The sequence below is a fragment of the Tiliqua scincoides genome, chromosome 2 (genome assembly GCF_035046505.1).
Source record: "Tiliqua scincoides isolate rTilSci1 chromosome 2, rTilSci1.hap2, whole genome shotgun sequence".
NCBI classification, from domain to species: Eukaryota; Metazoa; Chordata; class Lepidosauria; order Squamata; family Scincidae; genus Tiliqua; species Tiliqua scincoides.
Genome location: NC_089822.1, coordinates 101,328,455 through 101,349,411, shown reverse-complemented (window position 1 = coordinate 101,349,411; position 20,957 = coordinate 101,328,455). Strand labels below are relative to the sequence as shown.

Here is a 20,957-nt window from a genome sequence, read left to right as displayed (position 1 = left end):
CTCAATTGCTAAAATGAGTAGAAGAATGACAGCAAATGGAGTTGTGCTTCCCCTGGCCATTGTTGTCTCTTTCCAGGAGAAACAGCTGAGAGGAATTTTTATCTGAGATCCAGCTCTTGGGGACTCTTTAAATGTCCAAGTCAACACAGAGAGCAATGCAAATCCCAGGCGGATTCAGTTACTGATGACACACCCAGGTATCATGTTGTGCCCATATGGCTGTGGACGTATCCAGGCTCATGTGACCCAGTGTGTGGTATCTCTTTTCCTTACTAACTTCACAATGCTTGGACATCAGAGAGTTTGGTTTTATGCCTCCTTAAATCTCCTCACATCCTTTCTCACCTCTATTCTCTTAGATGTCCTCCATAGTTAGTTAGCACTATGGGTCAACTTGGACCTATGCCAGCTTTATTGCTGGCACAAGTCCGTGTTGGCCAGGGAAGGTGGATGAGGTCTGGGAAGGATGTCAGGATTCAGCATGTACTGCTACAACTGATCCTGCCCCCCTCCTGGGCCAGATCCACTCTCCTCTCTGGCCCCATCAGTACCCCGTTCCTTCCCATTCTGTCCACATTCTCCCTGTTCCACCCATCCCTGCCCCATTCAACTCCTTCCCTGCATCACTCCAACCCCCTGTGCAGGCTTACCTGCTCCAGTGCATCTCTCCTGATGGTGGCAAACTTTCAAGATCACTTCTTAGCATTAATGTGACTTCCAAACTGGATTGCTAAATATCACTAACAGCCCATTATTAGCTAGTGCCTGTCGGTTGTCAGGCTCTGCTGCATCCTGTGGGTGGACAGGGATCGTGCTGAGTAAAGAGGTGCATAGAATAAATTTTACTTACCTTACTCCACCACACCACTGTTCTCTATGGGTCTATTTTGATCTATGACAGCTCTTTGGCTGGCACAAGTCTGAGTATAGTCTACAGGGTATGTTGAGGCTGGGAGGCAGCTGATGATTTCAGTGGAGCCATTAATATCTGCCCTCTACTTGCCCATGGCATGCCTCCAGAGGCCCCGATGCCCACACCCTGCTAGCTTACTTTTGGTAGTGGAGGCAGCTGGGCCTGGTACTTGTGGTTCCAGTATTGCTGTTGGTGGCAGATGCAGCATGCTGCCATGTGGCTATTTATGACAATGGAACTATATGCCCCTGTTGTAAATTCCTACTTCAATTAGGGTTGTTAGTGTCCACAGTCTCCACTGTTGTTAATCTGTTGAAACAAGGGTGTTTCTGGACAGTTCTTGTTGGCATCCTTCCGTCTCGGAAGACTATGGTATCGCGCTCTGAATGGTGGTTCTGAAACAGAGTGTCCTCTCCAGTGCGCAAAGCCTGGGTAAAGTAGATATGGAGGATAGATTGTTACCCATGAAGCAAATCCCCCCTCTCCACGTCGCTGAAATGGTCCAATGGAAAGGCAGAAGCCAATACGGTTGGTTCCAGTGGTGTCGGAGGAGTTGCCAGAACGTGACTGTGTTCAGCCATGAGCTGCCTCAGGAACTCTGGCTCCGGATTTTTCCTCGAGGTTGACTCCTGAAGACTTTTCCATAACTGGATGTAGCCACAAGGCAGTGGAGGTTTGGGATTAGAGTTTTCCTTCTCTCAGATGGGAGTTTTCCTTCTCCCTTCTCTCCTTCCCAGGCTGACGAGTCCCATCTACCTGGTGGCAGTTTAGCTGCCTCTTATGACAAGTATAGCCAAACTGAGGGCCTATTCTTATCCCCCAGCCCCCAGGGGTTTGGACAGTTCTATAGCATGATCAACTTATCAACTTGCTGAAAAGAAATGCTGCTGAGCTGCTGTCACAGAGTAGCAGGATCCATGACACAGTGTTGACGTGCTGTGGGTCAGGAAGAGGCCAAATGAAGCCTCAATGAACCTGAATTTGAACACCTTCAAACTCAGGGCAGCCTTTTGGAAACCATCATGATTCCTTTTCCGTGCCAGATTGCTTGCACCCTTGAGCAAAGTGCACCACTGGCTCCCCACCGCGGTGCTTCTGGGCCTGACAACTTCCTGATGGAACATTAGGCACTTCCACCAATACTGAGGGTTTGGGGGCAGCCTGGCTAGGTAGAACCTCCAACAGGCATAGGCTCTGTGGTGCTCTCAAAGTTTCCTGAACCAGGACCACAAGATGCCCAATGATGATCCACTCATATTCCACTGCCACCAGTGCTCATATTCCACTGCCACCAGTGTTGGAGTGGTTGGTAAACAGAACACAGTGACACAGGTAAAAGAAAGCTCCTCTTGTGATCAAAAATGACTTACTTCTGTTGCCGAAATTACCCAGACATAGTTGTAATTTTGGGCTGAATGACCATTGGTGAATATAGACTGAGACAACAAGATCCCAAGGTAAGTTCAAAGAAGTCCTTTATTTATATTTCTTAAAAGGCAGAGATTAAAAGCAGATCAAACAGCAGGTAGATGTAGTAATGAAATAGCACATAAGCACATAAAATCAGTTTCCTGAAGTTTCCCAGATAGACCCTCCTTCCCTTGTGAAACCCAGAGGCCAGGCAGATGTGATTACCAAAAGGGTATGCCAAATCCTTTGCCAGTGTTGAGGGCTGACTCTCTTGATGACACTAGAGAGTCTGGAACCTCTGGTCTTCAAAGTCACAAAGCAGATGTCTCACTCTCACAGAGCCTGTAGGACTTGAAGACCCTTGAAGTCTGGGAGCAGCTGCCTTTTATAGCCTGCTTTTGCTCATGGCCCTCTAGTTCGGTACTCGGCAGGCTTGGTTTTGCACCCATCACTCTAGCTTGGGCTGAGGAGGACCAGAATGTTACAGTTCTCAGTTAGGTCCAGTGGTGGGATTCAGCCGGTTCGCACTGGTTCTGCAGAACCCTTAGCTAATGTAGGCATTGGTTCTAAGAACCGTTTGCTAATGAGCGCCAGCTGCACTGCTCACAGGACAAACTTATCCACACTTACTTGGGAGCTTACTCCCAGGGAAGTGTGAGTAGAAGTGCAGCCTCAGAGCCCACCCTGTGCCTGCCTACTCAGAAGTAAGCCCCATTCTAGCCAATGGGGCTTACTCCCAGGTGTGGGCAGGATGGCCCCTCAGCCCAGGACCACACAGCCCTCAACGTGCCTTTCCAGCTGCGAGCCCCGCAGGTCTGTGGGTTCAGCCTCAGTCAACTGCGGCAGGGCGAGTGCTGTGGGAAGGGGCCTGAGGGGGCTCCGTTCTCCCAGCACTGCAGGCTGCCTCCAGGCCCCCAGCCACTGGGTCAGCAAGGCAGGTGCCAACGCCCTCCAGCCGCTCCTCCTCCTGGGAGGCTTGAGCGCAGTGTGCGCCTCAGTAACCAGGAAGCGCGGCCAGGAGAGCGGAGGCTGCGGGCCGGTGGGGCATCCGATGGAGGAGGCGGCCATGCGGTGAGCAGGGATCGCCTGGGGGCATGGGGTGGCGGTTGCTAAGGGAGTGCCGGGGGAGGCCTAGAGGCGTGGGGGCAGGTGGCCTCCCTCCCTCTTGTGGGTCTCCAAGGAGTGCCTTCTAGTCACTGCTAAGGGGGGGTGTTTGGCTGCCCCTCTTCGACGCCCCCACCTCAAGGCGGGGCTGGCTCCAGCAACTCTCCTCCCAAAGCTGGAGGAGAACCACAACTAGCAGCCGGGTAGCAGCAGCCCCCTTGGGAAAGGGCAGGTGCAGAGGGCAATGCTGGCCATGTCTACTCAGAAGTAAGCCCCAATGTAGTCAGTAGGGCTGAGGTTACTCCCAGGTAAGTGTGGGCAGGATGGCAGCCTCAGAGCCCAATCCTGTGCCTGTCTACTCTAAGGAAGTCCCATTATAGTCAGGTCCCTCTGCTGAAATTCCCTCTTCTATGCAAATGTTACAGGATCCCTAAAGCTGAAAGTTTGCCCACCGTGGTTTAGGAGACCAAGTAAAATTGAGTGTCAGGAGAGTTAGGACAGACAGAAGAAAATATTTCTTTACCCAGCATGTGATTAGCCTGTGGAACTCCTTGCCACAAGATATGGTGATGGCGTCTGGCCTGAATGTCTTTAAAAAGGGAATTGGGCAGGTTACAAGCCATGATGTATGTGCCACATCCAGATTTTAGAAGTAGCTTACCTCAGAAGGCCAGGTGCAAGGGAGTGGCACCAGGATGCTTGTATTGTATTGGAAATGCTCGTTAGCCTGGGAATGCAGCTCATCTGAGAGAAGGAAAACTCTGATCCCAAACCTCCACTGCCTTGTGACTATATCCAGTTACGGAAAAGGCTTCAGGAGTCAACCTTGAGGCAAAATCCGGAGCCGGAGTCCCTGAGGCAGTTCATGGCTGAACAGTCATGCTCTGGCAACTCCTGCGATGCCACTGGAACCAACCATATTGGCTTCTGCCTTTCCGTTGGACCATTTCAGCGATGTGGAGAGGGGGGATTTGCTGCATGGGTAACAGTCTATCCTCCATATCTACTTTACCAAGGCTTCGCGCACTGCAAAAGGCACTGTTCCAGAACCACTATTCAGAGTCTTCCTAGTCTGAAGGATGCCAACAACAACAACAACAACAACGGTTCCATTGGAAATACATTAGCGTAATTGGTTTGTGGAACTCCTTGCCATAGGATGTGGTGATGGTGTCTGGCCTAGATGCCTTTAAAATGCAAGGAAGGCCAGATGCAAGGGAGGGTATCAGGAAGCAGGTCTCTTCCGGTCTTGTGTGCTCCCTGAGGCATCTGAAAGGCCACCGTGAGATAGAGCTGGACTAGATGGGCCTTTGGCCTGATCCAGCAGCACTCTTCTTATGCTTCTATGCTTAGCTGACAAGGGAGGGCACCAGGATGCAGGTCTCTTGTGGTCTTGTGTACTCCCTGGGGTATCTGGTGGGCCACTGTGAGAAACAGGAAGCTGGACTAGATGGACCTTTGGCCTGATCCAGCGGGGCTCTTCTTAGGAAAGGGTGTGGGGGAAAGTGGGCAACTGCCCTGTCTGAAGATCCAAATTTTCTGAAAATTTCTGCTTTTTGTTTTTTTGATTAAAAATATGTTAATAAAGATGTCAGGCTGATTTCAGGCATGATGCATGGCATTCTGCAAAATAAATTAAGGCTACAATCCTATCCACACTCATCTGGGAATAAACCCTATTGATTGTAATGAGACTTTACTTCTGAGTAGACAGGCATAGGATTGTGCACTAAGTGTTAAAAATGTGAAATGCAGTGGGGGGGGGGGAATAACTTGAATTTAATCTGTTTTATTCTTGCCTACCTGGATTCTGACAGTATTTTTGTTAACTGTACAAATTGAAATATGGAAATATCTTCAATAACAGTTTGTCAGGTATTTAATATTTTTTCATTAATATTTTAAAACTCTTTCTTAAAACAATCTAGTTTTGTGTACCTCTTTTATTGTTCTTATTTGAGTATTTAACACATGAATTATTAAAGTACCTTTCGGTATATCTTTTGGTGTACTTAAAATGATCACTAGGACATAGAACCTGTTGTTAATTTATCTGAATCCCAACACTGGATGTGTCTCCCTCACCTGGCTGACCAGGGTGAGGAGTGAAGTCACAATGGGAAGCATCACTGAGGTCAGGAAAATTCCAAAGTGTTCCCAGTTGGCCACCATGGCTGCTCTATTTAGGTCCTTTTTCCTGGTCTGGGCGCTATTGAACCCATTCTCCCCACAGGTGGAAGGGACTGGAGCGGGCAAACAGCACCACCGGTACCGCCTGGGGGCCCCGGATCCAGGAACCAACTGGGGGCCTTGTGTGGTTTGGTTTGGAATTGCCGCCCTCTGCATCAGTATCGCTTGTGGTCTCCCTTACCTCTGTGGAAGTGAAGTCCTGTGCACAGAGGGCCAAAGTCATTCGGAGCAGGTAAGCAGGAGTGGGGTTTGTGTGCATGGGGCAGGGGCGTGGACCAGACTGGTAAGGGGCCGCAGTCTCTGCTCAGGCTCTGGGGGTGGGGGGGGGGCACCGCATTAGGATAGCTGGACTTATGAAGCAGGCTCTATCCTGCGATTACGAATCAGGTGTCCTCAGTTATCTCCCAAAAATCAGGATGAGGGAGGTTAGAAAGTGGTTGCAAGGATAGTGCCCCTCCTGGGCTAGGCTGTCCCAGTGACAGGGATAGCACCCAATGTACCATCAGGGGGTGTGCAGGGATGAACCATGGTCGCCCCCCCCAGCCAGGATTTGCTCTCGGCTCCCCAGCAACTTGGCCCCAACAGTCTGCGTCCGACAAGAGTGCAAACCATGTTATGCTCTGTGTGTGGAAGGTCCCTAGAACCAAGGCTTTTGCGGCCATCAGACAGACTGCCCTGGACCATGGAGGTTTTTCGGAGCTCAGTCCAATCTGGTGTTGCATCATACTTGTGGTGGTGGGGAGAGATGGGGGAAGAGCACTTAGGGATGCTGCCCAAGAGGCAGGGAGGACGTGGGTCAAAACAGGTAGGCAGTGATGGCGGAGACATGGAGGAAGCCGAACCAAGGCACCAAGTCTCACTTGGGACCTGAGGGGCCCAGGCTTATTTGGAGATCCCAGCAGGGGCTGAACCTGGGGCCACCTGTGTGCATTGTTGGTGCCATCTGGTCAGGCGCACATTGCAAACCAGATGGGAGCAAAAAGTTGCCTCTTGGCCTCATCCGCAGGGGCCAGGAAAAATACTCTGACCACCCCCCCCTGCAGTGTACAGTGGCTTAACAGCTCTCCCTTTCTTTCCTCTGGCAGGAGTCCTGCCAGGATGTTGCTGGGATGAAGCCCATCTCTGATGGGCCTTCCACCAGCCAGCCCAAAAGTCCAGCGCGGAGCAGCTGGGGCACTGAGGCCCAGCAAACCTACGCCCAGCAGCTGTGTTGCATGGAGAGACTGCTGGAGGGATTCTTGAATGATGTGCGGAGCCAGAGACAGGCCCTGCGGAGGATGCTGGGGGACGACGTGATCCCCCTCGCCCTGGACCAGGCCACCGACAAACTGAGCATCACTGTCTATGAGATTGCTGAACGAGAGTGAACAGTCAGGAGGCAACCGAAAAAGCGCAGGGAGCTTCCTTAAATAAAACACTAGAGACTTTGGGTGTGTTTGTAGTGTGTCTGTGTGTTTATGAGACTCTGGGTGCCTTGGGACGTCTGGTGACTGGAGAAAGTGAGAGGGGAATGAGAGCCTGGGCAACAAAGATGGAGTCTGAGACTCATGAACTGGTCCTGAGTGCTCACCAAGGAGGGCACATCAGCAAGGAGTGCTCACCAAGGAGGCCAAGGTGCCCACGGACCTTCACGGACCTTCTTCTTTCTCCCTGCATCTGAAAAGAAAGGGGAGGGGCAGAGCAGAGGAGGAAGTGCAGAGGAAAAGGGCAGCTGTCAGTCCCATTCATTCTCTGATTCTGATCTGATTTTGACACTCCTTTAAAAAGTGGTTTGGGAACTGGGTTTGGACACATCTGGGGACGGGCTTGGATGCCTTTCAGGCAGAAGAAGACTCAAAACCCTTTTGCTTAGGATGCAGGTTTGCCAAAGGAATCCAAGTGAAATGGGCAGGGGGGATATATACACTCTGATTTCCAGCTATTATTTATTTTTAGAGGGTTTTTTCAAATGGCATAACAAGAAACTGACAAGCAGGGACACAACCTGTGATCCAAACCAGTGTCTGCTCAGTGCCTGATTTATTGGGCCGTGGACAGCAAGGGCTGTCCAATGGAAGAAGGGACAAATTGGTTCTCTGAGAGTAGAACTAGATCCAATGGGATCTAGTTCTGCAAGAGAGGAGATTTCGATTGGACGTCAGGAAGAATTTTGGACAGTCTGTCAAGCTCTGCCTTGAAGATCTCCAGTGAGGGAGACTCCATTGCCTCCCTTGGCAGTCTGATCCACTGCTGAACCACCCTGACTGTCCAAAATTTCTTCCTGATGTCCAATCGAAATCTCCTCTCTTACAGAACTCTCTACTCTCAGAGAACCAATTTGTCCCTTCTTCCATTGGACAGCCCTTGCCTGTGCCCATTCATTTTGCCTTACAAAAACATATGGGGTTCTCCTCCACACTTCCTCTTCCGGCCCAGGAAGTGGGCGGGGCAGAGGCTGGCACATCACGTGGCAAGAGGAGGCAGCATCTGTGATGCTGTCTCCTGTGCCAGGAGGTCCTGGGCGGGCTCAGATTCTGTGCTAGTGGTGCCAGGTTGCTGGGGGCTCCAGGGTCAAGTTTAGCCCCTGCACACCCTTCGAAAGCACCACGTAGGCTGAGGAGAGGGGTCAGAGGGCAAAACCCCCAGGACACAGGCTTCCAGGAGGCTTGGGCCATGACAGAACAAATGATATATTACAAAACAAATTTAATTCAAAATAAATTTGAGGACATCAATCTTAGGCTCTCCAAGGCAGCTTTTCCACTACAGCTTTAATCCACTTCCAATTCACTTTCATTCCCCCAACCATTCTGCAGACTGTAGTTTGTTAAGGGTAGTTTTCACAACTCTCAGATTCTTAAACAAACCACAATCCCCCCAGAATGCATTACAGTAGTGTTTCTCAAACTGTGGGTCAGGACCCACTAGGTTGGTCGGCGAGCCAGTTTCAGGTGGGTCCCCGTTCACTTCAATATTTTATTTTTTAATATATTAGACTTGATACTCCCGTGGTATGTGACTGCATTGGGAGAAATATTACAGATCTGTGCTTTTAACAGGCAACTATGTATATGCTTTTAACAAGGATAGTCAATGGGACTTACTCCTGGGGAAGTGTGGGTAGGATTGCAGCCTAGGATTGTTAAAAATTTTCCTGCTTGATGACGTCAATTTCAGTAGTGACATCAGTTCCGGTGGGTCCTGATGAATTCTCATTCTAAAAAGTGGGTCCCAGTGCTCAAAGTTTGAGAACCACTGCATTATGGGAACAGAATTTCATTACAAATTGAAATATGGAAATATCTTCAATAACAGTTTGTCAGGTATTTAATATTTTTTCATTAATATTTTAAAACTCTTTCGTAAAACATAATCTAGTTTTGTGTACCTCTTTTATTGTTCTTATTTGAGTATTTAATGCATTAATTATCAAACTACCTTGCGGTATATCTTTTGGCAGGGCTTTTTTTCTAATGGAACGCGGGGGGACGGAGTTCCGTCACCTTTTTGCAGGGGCCCCTCCCCTTCGGAGGCATTCCAGGAGGGGGGGGAGCAAAACAGAGGCATTAGCTGGGTAGGTGCTGGGGGGTGCAGGGTGGGCGGGCGCCTGGCCCCTGCTTGACCGCACAATGACCCCCTCCTGCCCCATCCCCAAGCTCCTGCCTGAGCCCAGCCCGCCTCCCCCCCTGCACTCAGCTTCCCTGCACAGCTTCCAAGCCGGTGGAGGGTGCGGGGGACATGCGCCGACGCCGAGGAGGAGGATGGACTGCCAGCCAGAGAGACTGGCTGCGGCACCCATGGAACGCCAAGGTACTGGCTTGGCGGAGGACGAGGGGAAGGAAGCTGGCTGGTGCAGCCCCTGTGTCAATCTGCAACACGAGCCTAGGTGTGTCTACTCAGAAGTAAGTCTCATTGTGCTCAATGGGGCTTGCTCCTGGGAAAGGGTGCATAGCCTTGCAGCCTGAGAGCCCAAGCCTATGCATGTCTACTCTGAAGTAAGTTAAATTGTGTTCAATGGGGCTTACTCCTGGGAAAGTGTCATAGCCTTGCAGCCTGAGTAGACAGGCAGAGGAAGAGCTCTGAGGCTGCAGTCCTCTCCACACTTTCCTGGGAGGAAGCCCCACTGCCTCTAATGGGACTGACTTCTGAGGAGACAGGCTTTGGCTCTGAGGCTGCAGTCCTCTCCACACCTTCCTGGGAGGAAGCCCCACTGCCTCTACTGGGACTGACTTCTGAGTAGACAGGCACAGGATTGGGCCCTGAGGCTGCCATCCTATCCACAATAAGCCCCATTCACTAAAGTGGACTTCTGAGTAGATATGCGTAGGATTGGGCTCTTAGGCTGCAATCCTAGGCACTTTCTTGGGAGTAAGCTCCATTGATGAGATTTACTTCAGAGTAGACATACCTAGGATTGGGCTCTTAATCCTGGCAGAGATATATATCTGCACCTGTTTTCACATGCTAAGGGCAGGTGAAAAGGGATTCTACCTGTGTACAACGTGCTGTCCAGCCTTGCCAGAGATCCTCCTCATCCTTCCCCCACAAGCATGCCCTCTGCCAGCCAGCATTTGCAGCTCCTCTCCAGCAATGCACAGCAGCTGCTCAGGGCAGCAGAGAACATACAATTACATGCCAAGCGCCTTCCCAAAGACACAGAGTATTCTGCTACCTGAATTAAACCATATTTAATCGCTTGTTTGCAAACGTAGCCGTTTCTATGTGCACCTAAGGACCCCTCTCATGTAAGAATTCCTTTTTTGTTCTTACTCCCACAGTTGCTTAGAGTAATTTTACTACATGGAACTCATGTAAGCCATTTTTCGGAATCCATTCACTGCTTCCTCTCCTCGTAGTGCCACACTACATACTACATGCTAGAACTGCACCTGTTCAGTATTTTTCCCCATGTGTAGAAAAAGTAGCTAGGGGGAAGGGGATGTGGAGATTGACAGCCCAATCCTATGCATGTCTACTCAGAAGTAAGTTCATCTTTAGGGGGGAAGCACATAAAAAAGATTTTATTTCTCCAATAAAAAAATGGTTTAAAAATAAATAAATAAATAAATAAATAAATAAAAGATTAACAAGCTGTGAGTTCCTGCACCTTTTCTTTTACATAAAAAGCACTGTCTTTTGGTATACTTAAAATGATCACTAGGACATAGAACCTGTTGTTAATTTATTTGAATCCCACCACTGGTTAGGTCCCTCAGTCTCTCCCTCTGCTCTTCTGGGACAGCAACAGTCTGGGTTGAAGGAAAGGTCAACCAATCTATAGACCTGACTAGATACAAGGCCTGGCAATTTGACATAGAACAGTGATAAGAACATATGAACAGCCCCGCTGGATCAGGCCAAAGGCACACCTAGTCCAGCTTCCTTTATCTCACAGTGGCCCACCAAATGCTTCAGGGAACACACTAGACAACAGACACAACCTGCGTCCTAGTGTCCTCCCCTGCATCTGGCAATCAGAGGTAGCCTACCTATACCTTGCACATACCTACCATGACCTGTAGCCCGTGATGAACTTTTCCTCTAGAAATTTGTCCAATTCCCTCTTAAAGGTATCTAGACAAGATGCCATCACTACTTCCTGTGGCAAGGAGTTCCATAGACTAATCACACGCTGGGTAAAGAAATGTTTTATTTTGTTTGTCCTAAGTCTCCCAACACTCAACTTTAGTGGATGTCCCCCTAGTTCTGGTGTTATGTGATAGGGAAAAGAACGTCTCTCTATCCACTCTATCCATCCCCTAATCACTAAGTAGGGACTAATCACTGCAAAAGGGGAAAATTTTCTCCCAACACTACCAACTGCCTTCTTGCAATTAAGATAAAATGATGCGCATAAGGAATAAAGACTAAAGCTGAGGCGAAAGCTCAAACAAATATTTTACTTACAGCTCTTTTGAATACTTATTTGTAAAGCATCTGGTTTAGTACCAAAGCTTCTAACAGCTTTGAAAACCTAGTTTGCTAATCACTCTTGGTTTGAGAGTACTAGAAAGAACTAACTGCTGAGAGAGCCTGACAATGCATGTCCATCTCTCTAGAATAGGGGTGTCCAAACGTTTTGGCAGGAAGGCCACATCATCCATCTGACACTGTGTCGGGGGCTGGGAAAAAATTAATTTACATTTCAAATTTGAATAAATTTACATAAATGAATATATTAGAGATGGAACTTATATGAATGAATGAAGGTCTTGCAATAGTTCAAGGCCTATAAAAGGCCTTGCACAAAGCAAGGCCAGCCTTTCCATTGCTGCCACTGCTGCATCACAGATGTGAAACAGCAAGCAGTGGAGGAAGCCCTTGTCCCACAGCTCATGTGAGAGGTTGAACAGTTGCCCGTCGCGCTGAGAGCAGTTGCATCAGGCCAGAGCAGGCTCCAGCAAGTCTCAGGAGGGCCAGAGGCTCATTGGAGACTGGGGAATTCCTGAGGGCCGGATTGGGAGTCCTCGAGGGTCGCAAGAGGCCCCAGGGCTGGGGTTTGGGCACCCCGCTCTAGTACAGCAGTCTCTAAACTGGAGACTGCTGCGTGCTGAAAACAGCCTCCCTGGTGCAACAGGAGTTTCCTGTTCCGCTGGGGAGGCTGCCATTGTCACTGCTGATCTCCCCCAATGTTTGCTCCACCCAGCCATGTCTGCCAGGAAATATGGAAGCAGAGCAGCAGAGCCTGCTGGGCCACAGAACGTGGAAGCGGCTGGACAGCACAAACATTGGAGGAAAACGGCAGCAACAAAGGCAGCCTCCCCCCTGTGGAATGCTAAGCTCCATTCATGCGGGGGAGGGGTTAGGAAGGGCGCCAGATTCGGTCCTCAGGCCGCAGTTTGGAGCACCCTGCTCTAGAAGTTCAGTTAAGATCTGGTAAACTGACCCCGATGAATGACAGGTTGGTAACTACTGCATCACAGAACACTCCTGCCCACAGAATGTTTACATTTTGTTCTCTGCCTTTTTAAAGGGCATCCCCAGTATCCTCCGGCTCAGCAGATAATTGAAACTACATATACCAGATCCACAGATTCCAGGACCCATCTGTATATTTTAAAAAACTCCCTTTGCCTTCTTGTTTATCTAATCGCACAATCCTATCTGTCGGCAGAGCAGAAAGGCAGGAGACAGCCACATGATGGTATCAGTCTGGAGGTGTGGAACCCACCCTTAGATCTTGACAGACAAGTTTGCTACCCAGTAGGTGAGGTAGTTCTGTTGGTAAGCGGAATAGCTACCCCAAATAGGAAGATGGATCCTGAATCCCCATCTAGTGCATGGCCATCTTGGAATGGTATTTTTCAAACAAGGGACGAAGGCCGCCTGCAAGAGGCTGTTTTAACTGTGGAAACTCACAGGGCTTCTAGGAGGTTAAAAACAGGAAGGGGAGAAGCATCACAGGACAGGTCCTTTTTAACTTGTTCATCATAGTGTATCTGGCGTTAAGTGGCCAGTTTTGCAGATGACACCAAACCATACAGGGTGGGTATAAACCAAATCAGGTTCTGAACGGATGCAAAAGGATCTCTCCAAACTGGTTGAATGGGTAACCAAATAGCAAGAGAGATTAAACATAATAAATATAAAAGTGATGCACAGTGGGCAAAAATAATCTCAATTTTACATATACATGAATGGGATCTGAGCTCTTTGTGACAAACCATGAAAGATATCTTGAAGTATAGAGGATAGCTCAATGGAAACAGTGCAAATTCCATGCTGGAGTCATTAGGAAAGTAATAAAAAATGAGTTTGCTAATATCATAATGTCCCTATACAAATCTATAGTGTGACCATATTTATAATACTGTAGGGTTATCAAATTTTTCCTACCATGACCCATCTGTTTTGCAGTGGAGGACACCGAGACCCACCTCCTTTTCTGGCACCAGGCCTCTGAAGGCTTGAAAAGGTCTACACAAGCCACTGTAAGCAGCTGAAAGTCACTTTTACAAACATGGAAGTAAACCTGAAGTGACTTCTGGGCTGCTTCTGGAGGCCTGTGGAGGCCTGGTGCAGCCTCCAGTTGTATCCAGAGGGCTTTAATTTGGAGCCAACCAGACACAAGAGCAGGTGGGAGGGACCAACCCAGGACCCATCGGACATTGGGTCACAATGTACCAAGTGGGTCACGACCCACAGTTTGAGAAACCCTGGAATTCTGCATACCATTCTGGTCATCACCTAGAAAGAAAAGTCTTGTAGGGCTGGATAAGGTGCAAATTTAGGCATCCAAAATGATCAGATAGCTGAACTACCTTCCTCACAAGGAAAATCTGCAACATTTGGAAAAAAGGTGATTCAGGGAAAACATGATTGAGATTTATAGTCCAGTCTTAACTAAATTGCCTCCCCCCTATGGAGTATTGTATAGAGTGTATTGTATTGTATACAGAGTATGCCAATAGAGCATACACTGTATCCTGTGTGGGGGCAGTTCCGGAACCCTCCTTAGGGTAATGGAATTTTTCTTTCCTTATGTTGTTGTAAACCTCTGCTATCCTAATGAGTCTCCTCTGATCTGCAGCAGCCATTTTGCACGGTAAGGGAGAGGGGTTAGGATTCCGGTGCTGCCAGGATCCATCCCTCCCTCCCCTATTCTTCCTCCTGCCCACAGCTTCTACACCAGGACAAACCCCTATTCTTCCCCTGCCTGCCCCATTCCACCTACCCCCACCGCTGCCACTGGCTTACCTTCACTGTCAGAGGTGGCTGGCAATGATGGCAGGCATCTGACCATACTGTTTGTGGTAGCGATTCTGGATTGCCTGCCAGTCGGGCACTGTACATGGTGCTGCATGGCTGTTCAGGTGTTTTGCCAAACTCCCTTTCCAAACTTGTGCTAGAGAACTTATGCTTGCTTTAAGCTAATTAGTTCCCCTGGCTCAGACACAACTAGCTCTAGCAGCATATGAAACTACCACTGTCGCCCAAAACCAACAGGAAGGTAACCAGTAGGTAGCTTACCTGTGGGGCTTTTCCGAGTGGTGAAGACCAGAAGCGATTGTGAGGAGCTCCAGAAGGATCTCTCCAGACTGGCAGAATGGGCAGCAAAATGGCAGATGCGCTTCAATGTCAGTAAGTGTAAAGTCATGCACATTGGGGCAAAAAATCAAAACTTTAGATATAGGTTGATGGGTTCTGAGCTGTCTGTGACAGATCAGGAGAGAGATCTTGGGGTGGTGGTGGACAGGTCGATGAAAGTGTCGACCCAATGTGCGGCAGCAGTGAAGAAGGCCAATTCTATGCTTGGGATCATTAGGAAGGGTATTGAGAACAAAACAGCTAATATTATAATGCCGTTGTACAAATCGATGGTAAGGCCACACCTGGAGTATTGTATCCAGTTCTGGTCGCCGCATCTCAAAAAAGACATAGTGGAAATGGAAAAGGTGCAAAAGAGAGTGACTAAGATGATTACGGGGCTGGGGCACCTTCCTTATGAGGAAAGGCTACAGCGTTTGGGCCTCTTCAGCCTAGAAAAGAGACGCCTGAGGGGGAACATGATTGAGACATACAAAATTATGCAGGGGATGGACAGAGTGGATAGGGAGATGCTCTTTACACTCTCACATAATACCAGAACCAGGGGACATCCACTAAAATTGAGTGTTGGGTGGGTTAGGACAGACAAAAGAAAATATTTCTTTACTCAGCGTGTGGTCGGTCTGTGGAACTCCTTGCCACAGGATGTGGTGCTGGCGTCTAGCCTAGACGCCTTTAAAAGGGGATTGGACATGTTTCTGGAGGAAAAATCCATTACAGGGTACAAGCCATGATGTGTACGCGCAACCTCCTGATTTTAGAAATGGGTTATGTCAGAATGCCAGATGCAAGGGAGGGCACCAGGATGAGGTCTCTTGTTATCTGGTGTGCTCCCTGGGGCATTTGGTGGGCCGCTGTGAGATACAGGAAGCTGGACTAGATGGGCCTATGGCCTGATCCAGTGGGGCTGCTCTTATGTTCTATGGGGCTGTAGGGTCCCTCTTTCCAATTCTCAAAGCAGCAGCTCTTTTAGGTGCAGCAGCACCCCCTCAGCTCTTCACCGCTCAGCAGTCTCCTTTCAGCTAGTTTGCCAGGCAGTCAATTAGTCCATTAGGCAGGTCATTAGTCAGTTAGCCAGTCCATGAGTCAGTCCGTCCGTCAATTTATCAATAGGTTCGTCTTACTACCCACACCTCTCCTTTCTCCAGGTGCTACTTATATGTTGTACTGACCTGGGTGCTGCTAGTGGCTTCAGCTGTGCAGCACACCCATTGCTAATCAGAGCCTTAATGTTAACCCCTGGTTTTCTGGCTGACCTTGAGTAAGGGGCCACTGCTAGCACCGCAACCTATCTCTTGTGGGGGTGGGGGGGTCCTTCCATGTTTTCCTCTACATAAGGACAAGGTAGGTTTGAGCTGTTTATAAAATGATGCATAGCAATACAGATTTTTTCTCTCTCAGAATACTGGAATCACGGGTCATTCAGTAAAACTGATTGGGGGAGATGTATGGCAGACAGAAGGAGATGCTTCTTCACACAGCCCAGCCAGGATGACATTCGCACTATGAAGAGAAACATCTGGAGAAATGGAGAGTTCTGTGTGCTTCTGTCACAGAATAGCACTTGTAAAAACCCCATTTGAAAAAATGGGGTTTATGGTCAGTCTGTCTATGTATACTGCCTTGAATCTACAAGAAAAGCAGTATATAAAATACTGTATGTTGGGCGCTGCACCCGGGCCCCACCTTAGCTCAAGAGAAGGCTCCAGGGCTGGGGAGCCAGGCAACAGGAGGTGGGAGAAACCAGCGGGGTGGGAGGAAGGGCAAGGTGAAGGCAGCACATGGGAAGAAGGGAGGTCTTTAAGACCAGGGAAAGGCAGCTCCCAGGGAACCACCCTTTTTACCTCCCCTGAGGGGAAGGGGAGGGGCTGTGGGGGGGGTTGGCTGGTCCTACAAAAGCTGGGAGGCCAGTGATGCTGGGGCTGGCCAGAAGCTGAGAGGCTCTGCAGTCAACAGCCTCTGCCCAGGACCTAGGCAGAAACAGCCCAGCCAGGGAAGAGGACCCAGATGCTGTAACCCTCTCTCTCTGAGACAGACTGAGGCCTTCCCAGGGCTCCCTTAAAGGGCCAGTCAGGCTGAGCAGAGGCCCTGCCCTAAGAGTCTTGCCTCTCCCTTAAAGGGCCAATCAGGCTGATGGAGGCCCCACCCCAGGAGCCTCACACTGTAATAATGAATAGTCTAATTCAGTGTTTCCTAAAGTGTGGATGGCAACCTACCAGAGGGTTGCCACTTGATTGTTGGTGGGACCTGAAACTGACAAGTAGATAGCTGACAAGGAAAATGCATCAAGCGCTATGGGAAGTGAAACTGAGCTACACTGTGCAATTACTCATGAGTATGCAACTGTGCCTCTGCCCATTTTGAAGGGTAGGCCAAGAGGAATGCAATGCCACTGGAATGGTCCTGATCAATTGAACACAGGCCCCAAAAAACACTAAAAAAGGAAGTTCCCCCTCCAAGTTGACAAATGTATTGAGCCCTACGGAAAGAGAAACTGAGCTACATGTGCACATTTACTCTTGAGCAGGGGTGTCCAAAGTTTTTGGCAGGAGGGCCACATCATTTCTCTGACACTGTGTCGGGGGCCGAATTAATTTACATTTCAAATTTGAATAAATTTACATAAATAAATATATTAAAGATGAATTTATATGACTGAATGAAGCTCTTGCAATAGCTCAAGGCCTATAAAAGGCCTTGCACAAAGCAAGGCCAGCCTTTCCTTTGCTGCTGCTGCTGCATCACAGACGTGAAACAACAAGCAGTGGAGGGAGCCCTCATCCCATAGCTCACTTGAGAGGCCAAACAGTTGCCCTCACACTGAGAGCAGTTGTGTTGGGCCAGTGTGGGCTCCAACAAATCTCCGGAGGGCCAGAGGCTCATTGGAGACTAGGGGCTCCCTGAGGGCTGCATAGAGAGGCCTTGAGGGCCACAAGTGGCCCCAGGGCCGGGGTTTGGGCACCCCTGCTCTTGAGTAACCAACTGCGCCTTGGCTCCTATTGAAGACCAGGCAAAGGGGAATGCAAATCAACCAGAATAGTCCCAATCTTCTGAGCATGAACCTCAACAAATTTACAGAAGGTGGCACCCCCACAATAGTAAAAAGAATAAAAACAGAGACTATATGCCTAATAAAGGTTTGTTGTATGTATGTTGAAAAAAAACAGAGACTTCAGCTGGTAAGGAGAAACTTTTTTTAATGCTAGGAGGTTCCCCATAGAATGTCATATTAAAAACTGGGTCTTGGTGCTGAAAATTTTTGGAATGACTGGTCTAATTCATTATCACAAGATATCGTGATCTGGATAATAAAAGGGGAAATACATATGCTACCATCCCAAGCTATAGAGACCAAGCAGACAAAGGATCTATTTATTTATTTTGTCTTTTCTTTATTTATTTGGTCTTTTATCTAAACAAAAAGGGAATTTACCAATATGAAAAAAGAAGGGGTGCAGTAATAGTATAATAAGGTAAATGGGAAATGACTGAGCTTTCTGGAAAATACAAGGGAAGGTTTGAACAAATGTATATAGTAACCAGTAACAGCCAGCAGATGGCAATGGCATGCTACTAAGAAAATTCAGCCCCCAGAGCCCTCTCTTCATCAGTGCTTCTAAACTGTAAAACGGCAAACTGGCTAGATGGAGTAGATGGCAAAAAATAAATTCCCTGACCACAGTTTAGCTAGAAATGATCCATAGTTGCCAATTTAAATTTGTCCAAGGAATTCCCAGTCCTTCCACTTGCACATGGTCCTCTCTGAGCTTTCAACAAATGAGTCACTCAGGCACTGGCAGAGAACAATGATTACTCCATCCCACTTCCTTGGACCCCCTTTTGACAGAGACTTGCCAATCAAGGAAGGGGGGATAGCTATCCCAGAGAGGAAGAAGAATCCCAATCCAGAAACATCTTTGTTTGTAAGTAATGGAGTTTCAAACAGAGGCTGCTGAACATGCACAGGAGTGTCTGGGAAGTGGAAAGGGACAAGCAGGAAGAAAGGGAGGAAAGAGAAAGAGGGTGAGGTGATCTTTTTTCTTGGGTACCATTGGCAGATATCTGCTGCCCTCTTCTCCTCTTTATGAAGTTCTTCGTTTGATGTTTAGGATTCGTATGCTCTCTTCTTTCAGTTTGGGATTGGTCAATATTAAGATTATGGAGTGTGCCGAAGGACACAAGGACATTGCAACACCAACAGCCAGTACCTCAACAACACCAAGAGCAAGAGAATAATGCAGGTAAAATGTTACAGCAACAGCAAATAGAATGTAGAAGAAGAGAAAGAATGACAAAGAATTGACCACATTGATATGGGCCTGAGTGTTGAGGTCCTTGGTGGCGATGCCACTCCTCTTCAGATTCCTGGTGTGTCTCCACAGCGAGATGAGCAAAAGAATGGATGCAGTTAAGCAGATGCTGACGTTGATGGCAATGAACGTGACTTGCAGGGAAATAAAAATTCCAGCGTTGTTGCTATCTTCTTCTCGGCTGGTATTCCCTGTCATGTTCCCCATCGGATTGCAGTAGATGTTCATCCTCAAAGCAGCAAAAGGAAAGGAAAAAACTGTGAGTGATAATCCAAGCACTCTCAGCACGAATACATCAATCCTTGGCTTGAGCCACATGATGAAGCGGTGGGCAAAGTTGGTAATTTTCACGCAGTAGAAAACACTGAGCCAAGTAGCACACCAGACGCTGGCTGAGCTGAAATATGTCCAGGCACAGAATAAAATCCTCCATAAATAACTATAGCAATAGAACTCCGGAGAGCAGACATACAAGAACTCACCCATCATTACAACCAATTGCAACAGAAACCTGGTAGAGCCTAAAGCGGTCAAGAGGAGATCAGAAGGGAGCATCTTCCTGCTTTGGAGCCATCTGTGGCCATTCACAACTATGATAAATCCATTTCCTAAGAAGGCAATGACGGATTCAATTCCTAAAATGAGGAGAAGAACGAGAGCAAATGGAGTTGTGTTTTCTTCATCCATCATGGTCATTTTCCAAGAGAAATGTCTCAGAGGAACAAGTGGGATCAGTTCTGTCAGAGATGCAGCAGGGAAAACTGCTCTTGGGGGCTTTTTAAATGGTCATGTCAACAAAGAGAGCAATGCAAATCCCAGGAGGATTTGGTTACTAATGACGCAGCCAGGTATCATGTTGTGCCCATATAGCTTGGGACTTGTCCAGGTTCATGTGACCAAGTGTGTGGCATCTTTGCTGTTTGCCAACTTCACATTGCTTGGATAGCAGAAAGTTCAGTTTAGTTCCTCCTTAATTTGTCTCACATCCTATGACTCCTTCCTCGCCTCTACCTCTAAAGGAGATTGTCGAGGCTGGGAGGGAGTGGAGGATATCAGTGAAGCTATTGATATCCACCCTCCACTCATCCATGCCATGCCTCTGGAGGCCTCGATCCCTGCTCTTTTCTGCCCACCCCCCTGATGGCTTACCTGGGGTGGAAGAGGTAACTGAGTCTGGTAGTGGCAGTTCTAGTATGGCTGTTGGTGGCACATGCAGCACGCTGCCATATGGTCATTTATGATAGCAGAACTGTGTTATTCTGTTGTAAACGCCCAGTTAGTGCTGTCAGTGCTCTGTTCACAGTCTCCACTGCAGCGAATGTTGTTGGAACAAGGGTGTTTTTGGACAGCCCAGTAAAGCATGATGCAGCTTATCAACTTGCTGATAAGAAATGCTGCTGAGCTGCTGCCACAGAGCAGCAGGATCCATGACGCAATCTTGACATGCTGTGGGACAGGAAGAGGCCAACTATGTTATCTATGTTAACAGTAAGAGAAATGGAAATTAAATTGAATTATTTGAAACAAAGGTCAGTTGAATTTGCAAATAAACCAGGGAGATGGTCGGCTTATAAGTTACGAAAGGAAAGAGAAAAGAAAACAATATTGAAAATAAAGGAGGGTAATTTGACTCTAACAGAAAGTATGGCAATAAAAAAGCATTCCAACATTATTTGTATTGGCAACCTTCAGTCTTGAAAGACTGTGGTATCGCGCTCTGAAAGGTGGTTCTGGCACAGCGTCTAGTGTGGCTGAAAAGGCCAGTCCAGGAGTGACAATCCCTTCCACACTGGGAGCAAGTGCAGTCTGTCCCTGGTCTGTCTCCCTGGCTATGGGCCTTCCTTCTTTGCCTCTTTGCCTCAGACTGCTGGCAAAGTGTCTCTTCAAACTGGGAAAGGCCATGCTGCACAGCCTGCCTCCAAGCAGACCACTCAGAGGCCAGGGTTTCCCACTTGTTGAGGTCCATCCCTAAGGCCTTGCAGATGTCCTTGTATTGCAGCTGT

The 20,957-nt window shown here is 48.3% G+C and overlaps 1 protein-coding gene across 1 annotated transcript; it reads right to left on the bottom strand.

Moving 5' to 3' along the window:
* Positions 1-18,726: 18,726 nt before the first annotated feature.
* On the bottom strand, positions 18,727-19,440 carry LOC136638606 (taste receptor type 2 member 105-like). Its single transcript, XM_066612643.1, has one exon. The coding sequence runs from the start codon at positions 19,438-19,440 to the stop codon at positions 18,727-18,729; it is 714 nt and encodes a 237-aa protein (XP_066468740.1).
* Positions 19,441-20,957: the final 1,517 nt, after the last annotated feature.

What these genes read in the sequence shown, in the direction of transcription:
- LOC136638606 (XM_066612643.1), bottom strand. Translation starts at nt 19,440, where the DNA reads ATGGGTGAGTTCTTGTATGTCTGCTCTCCGGAGTTCTATTGCTATAGT.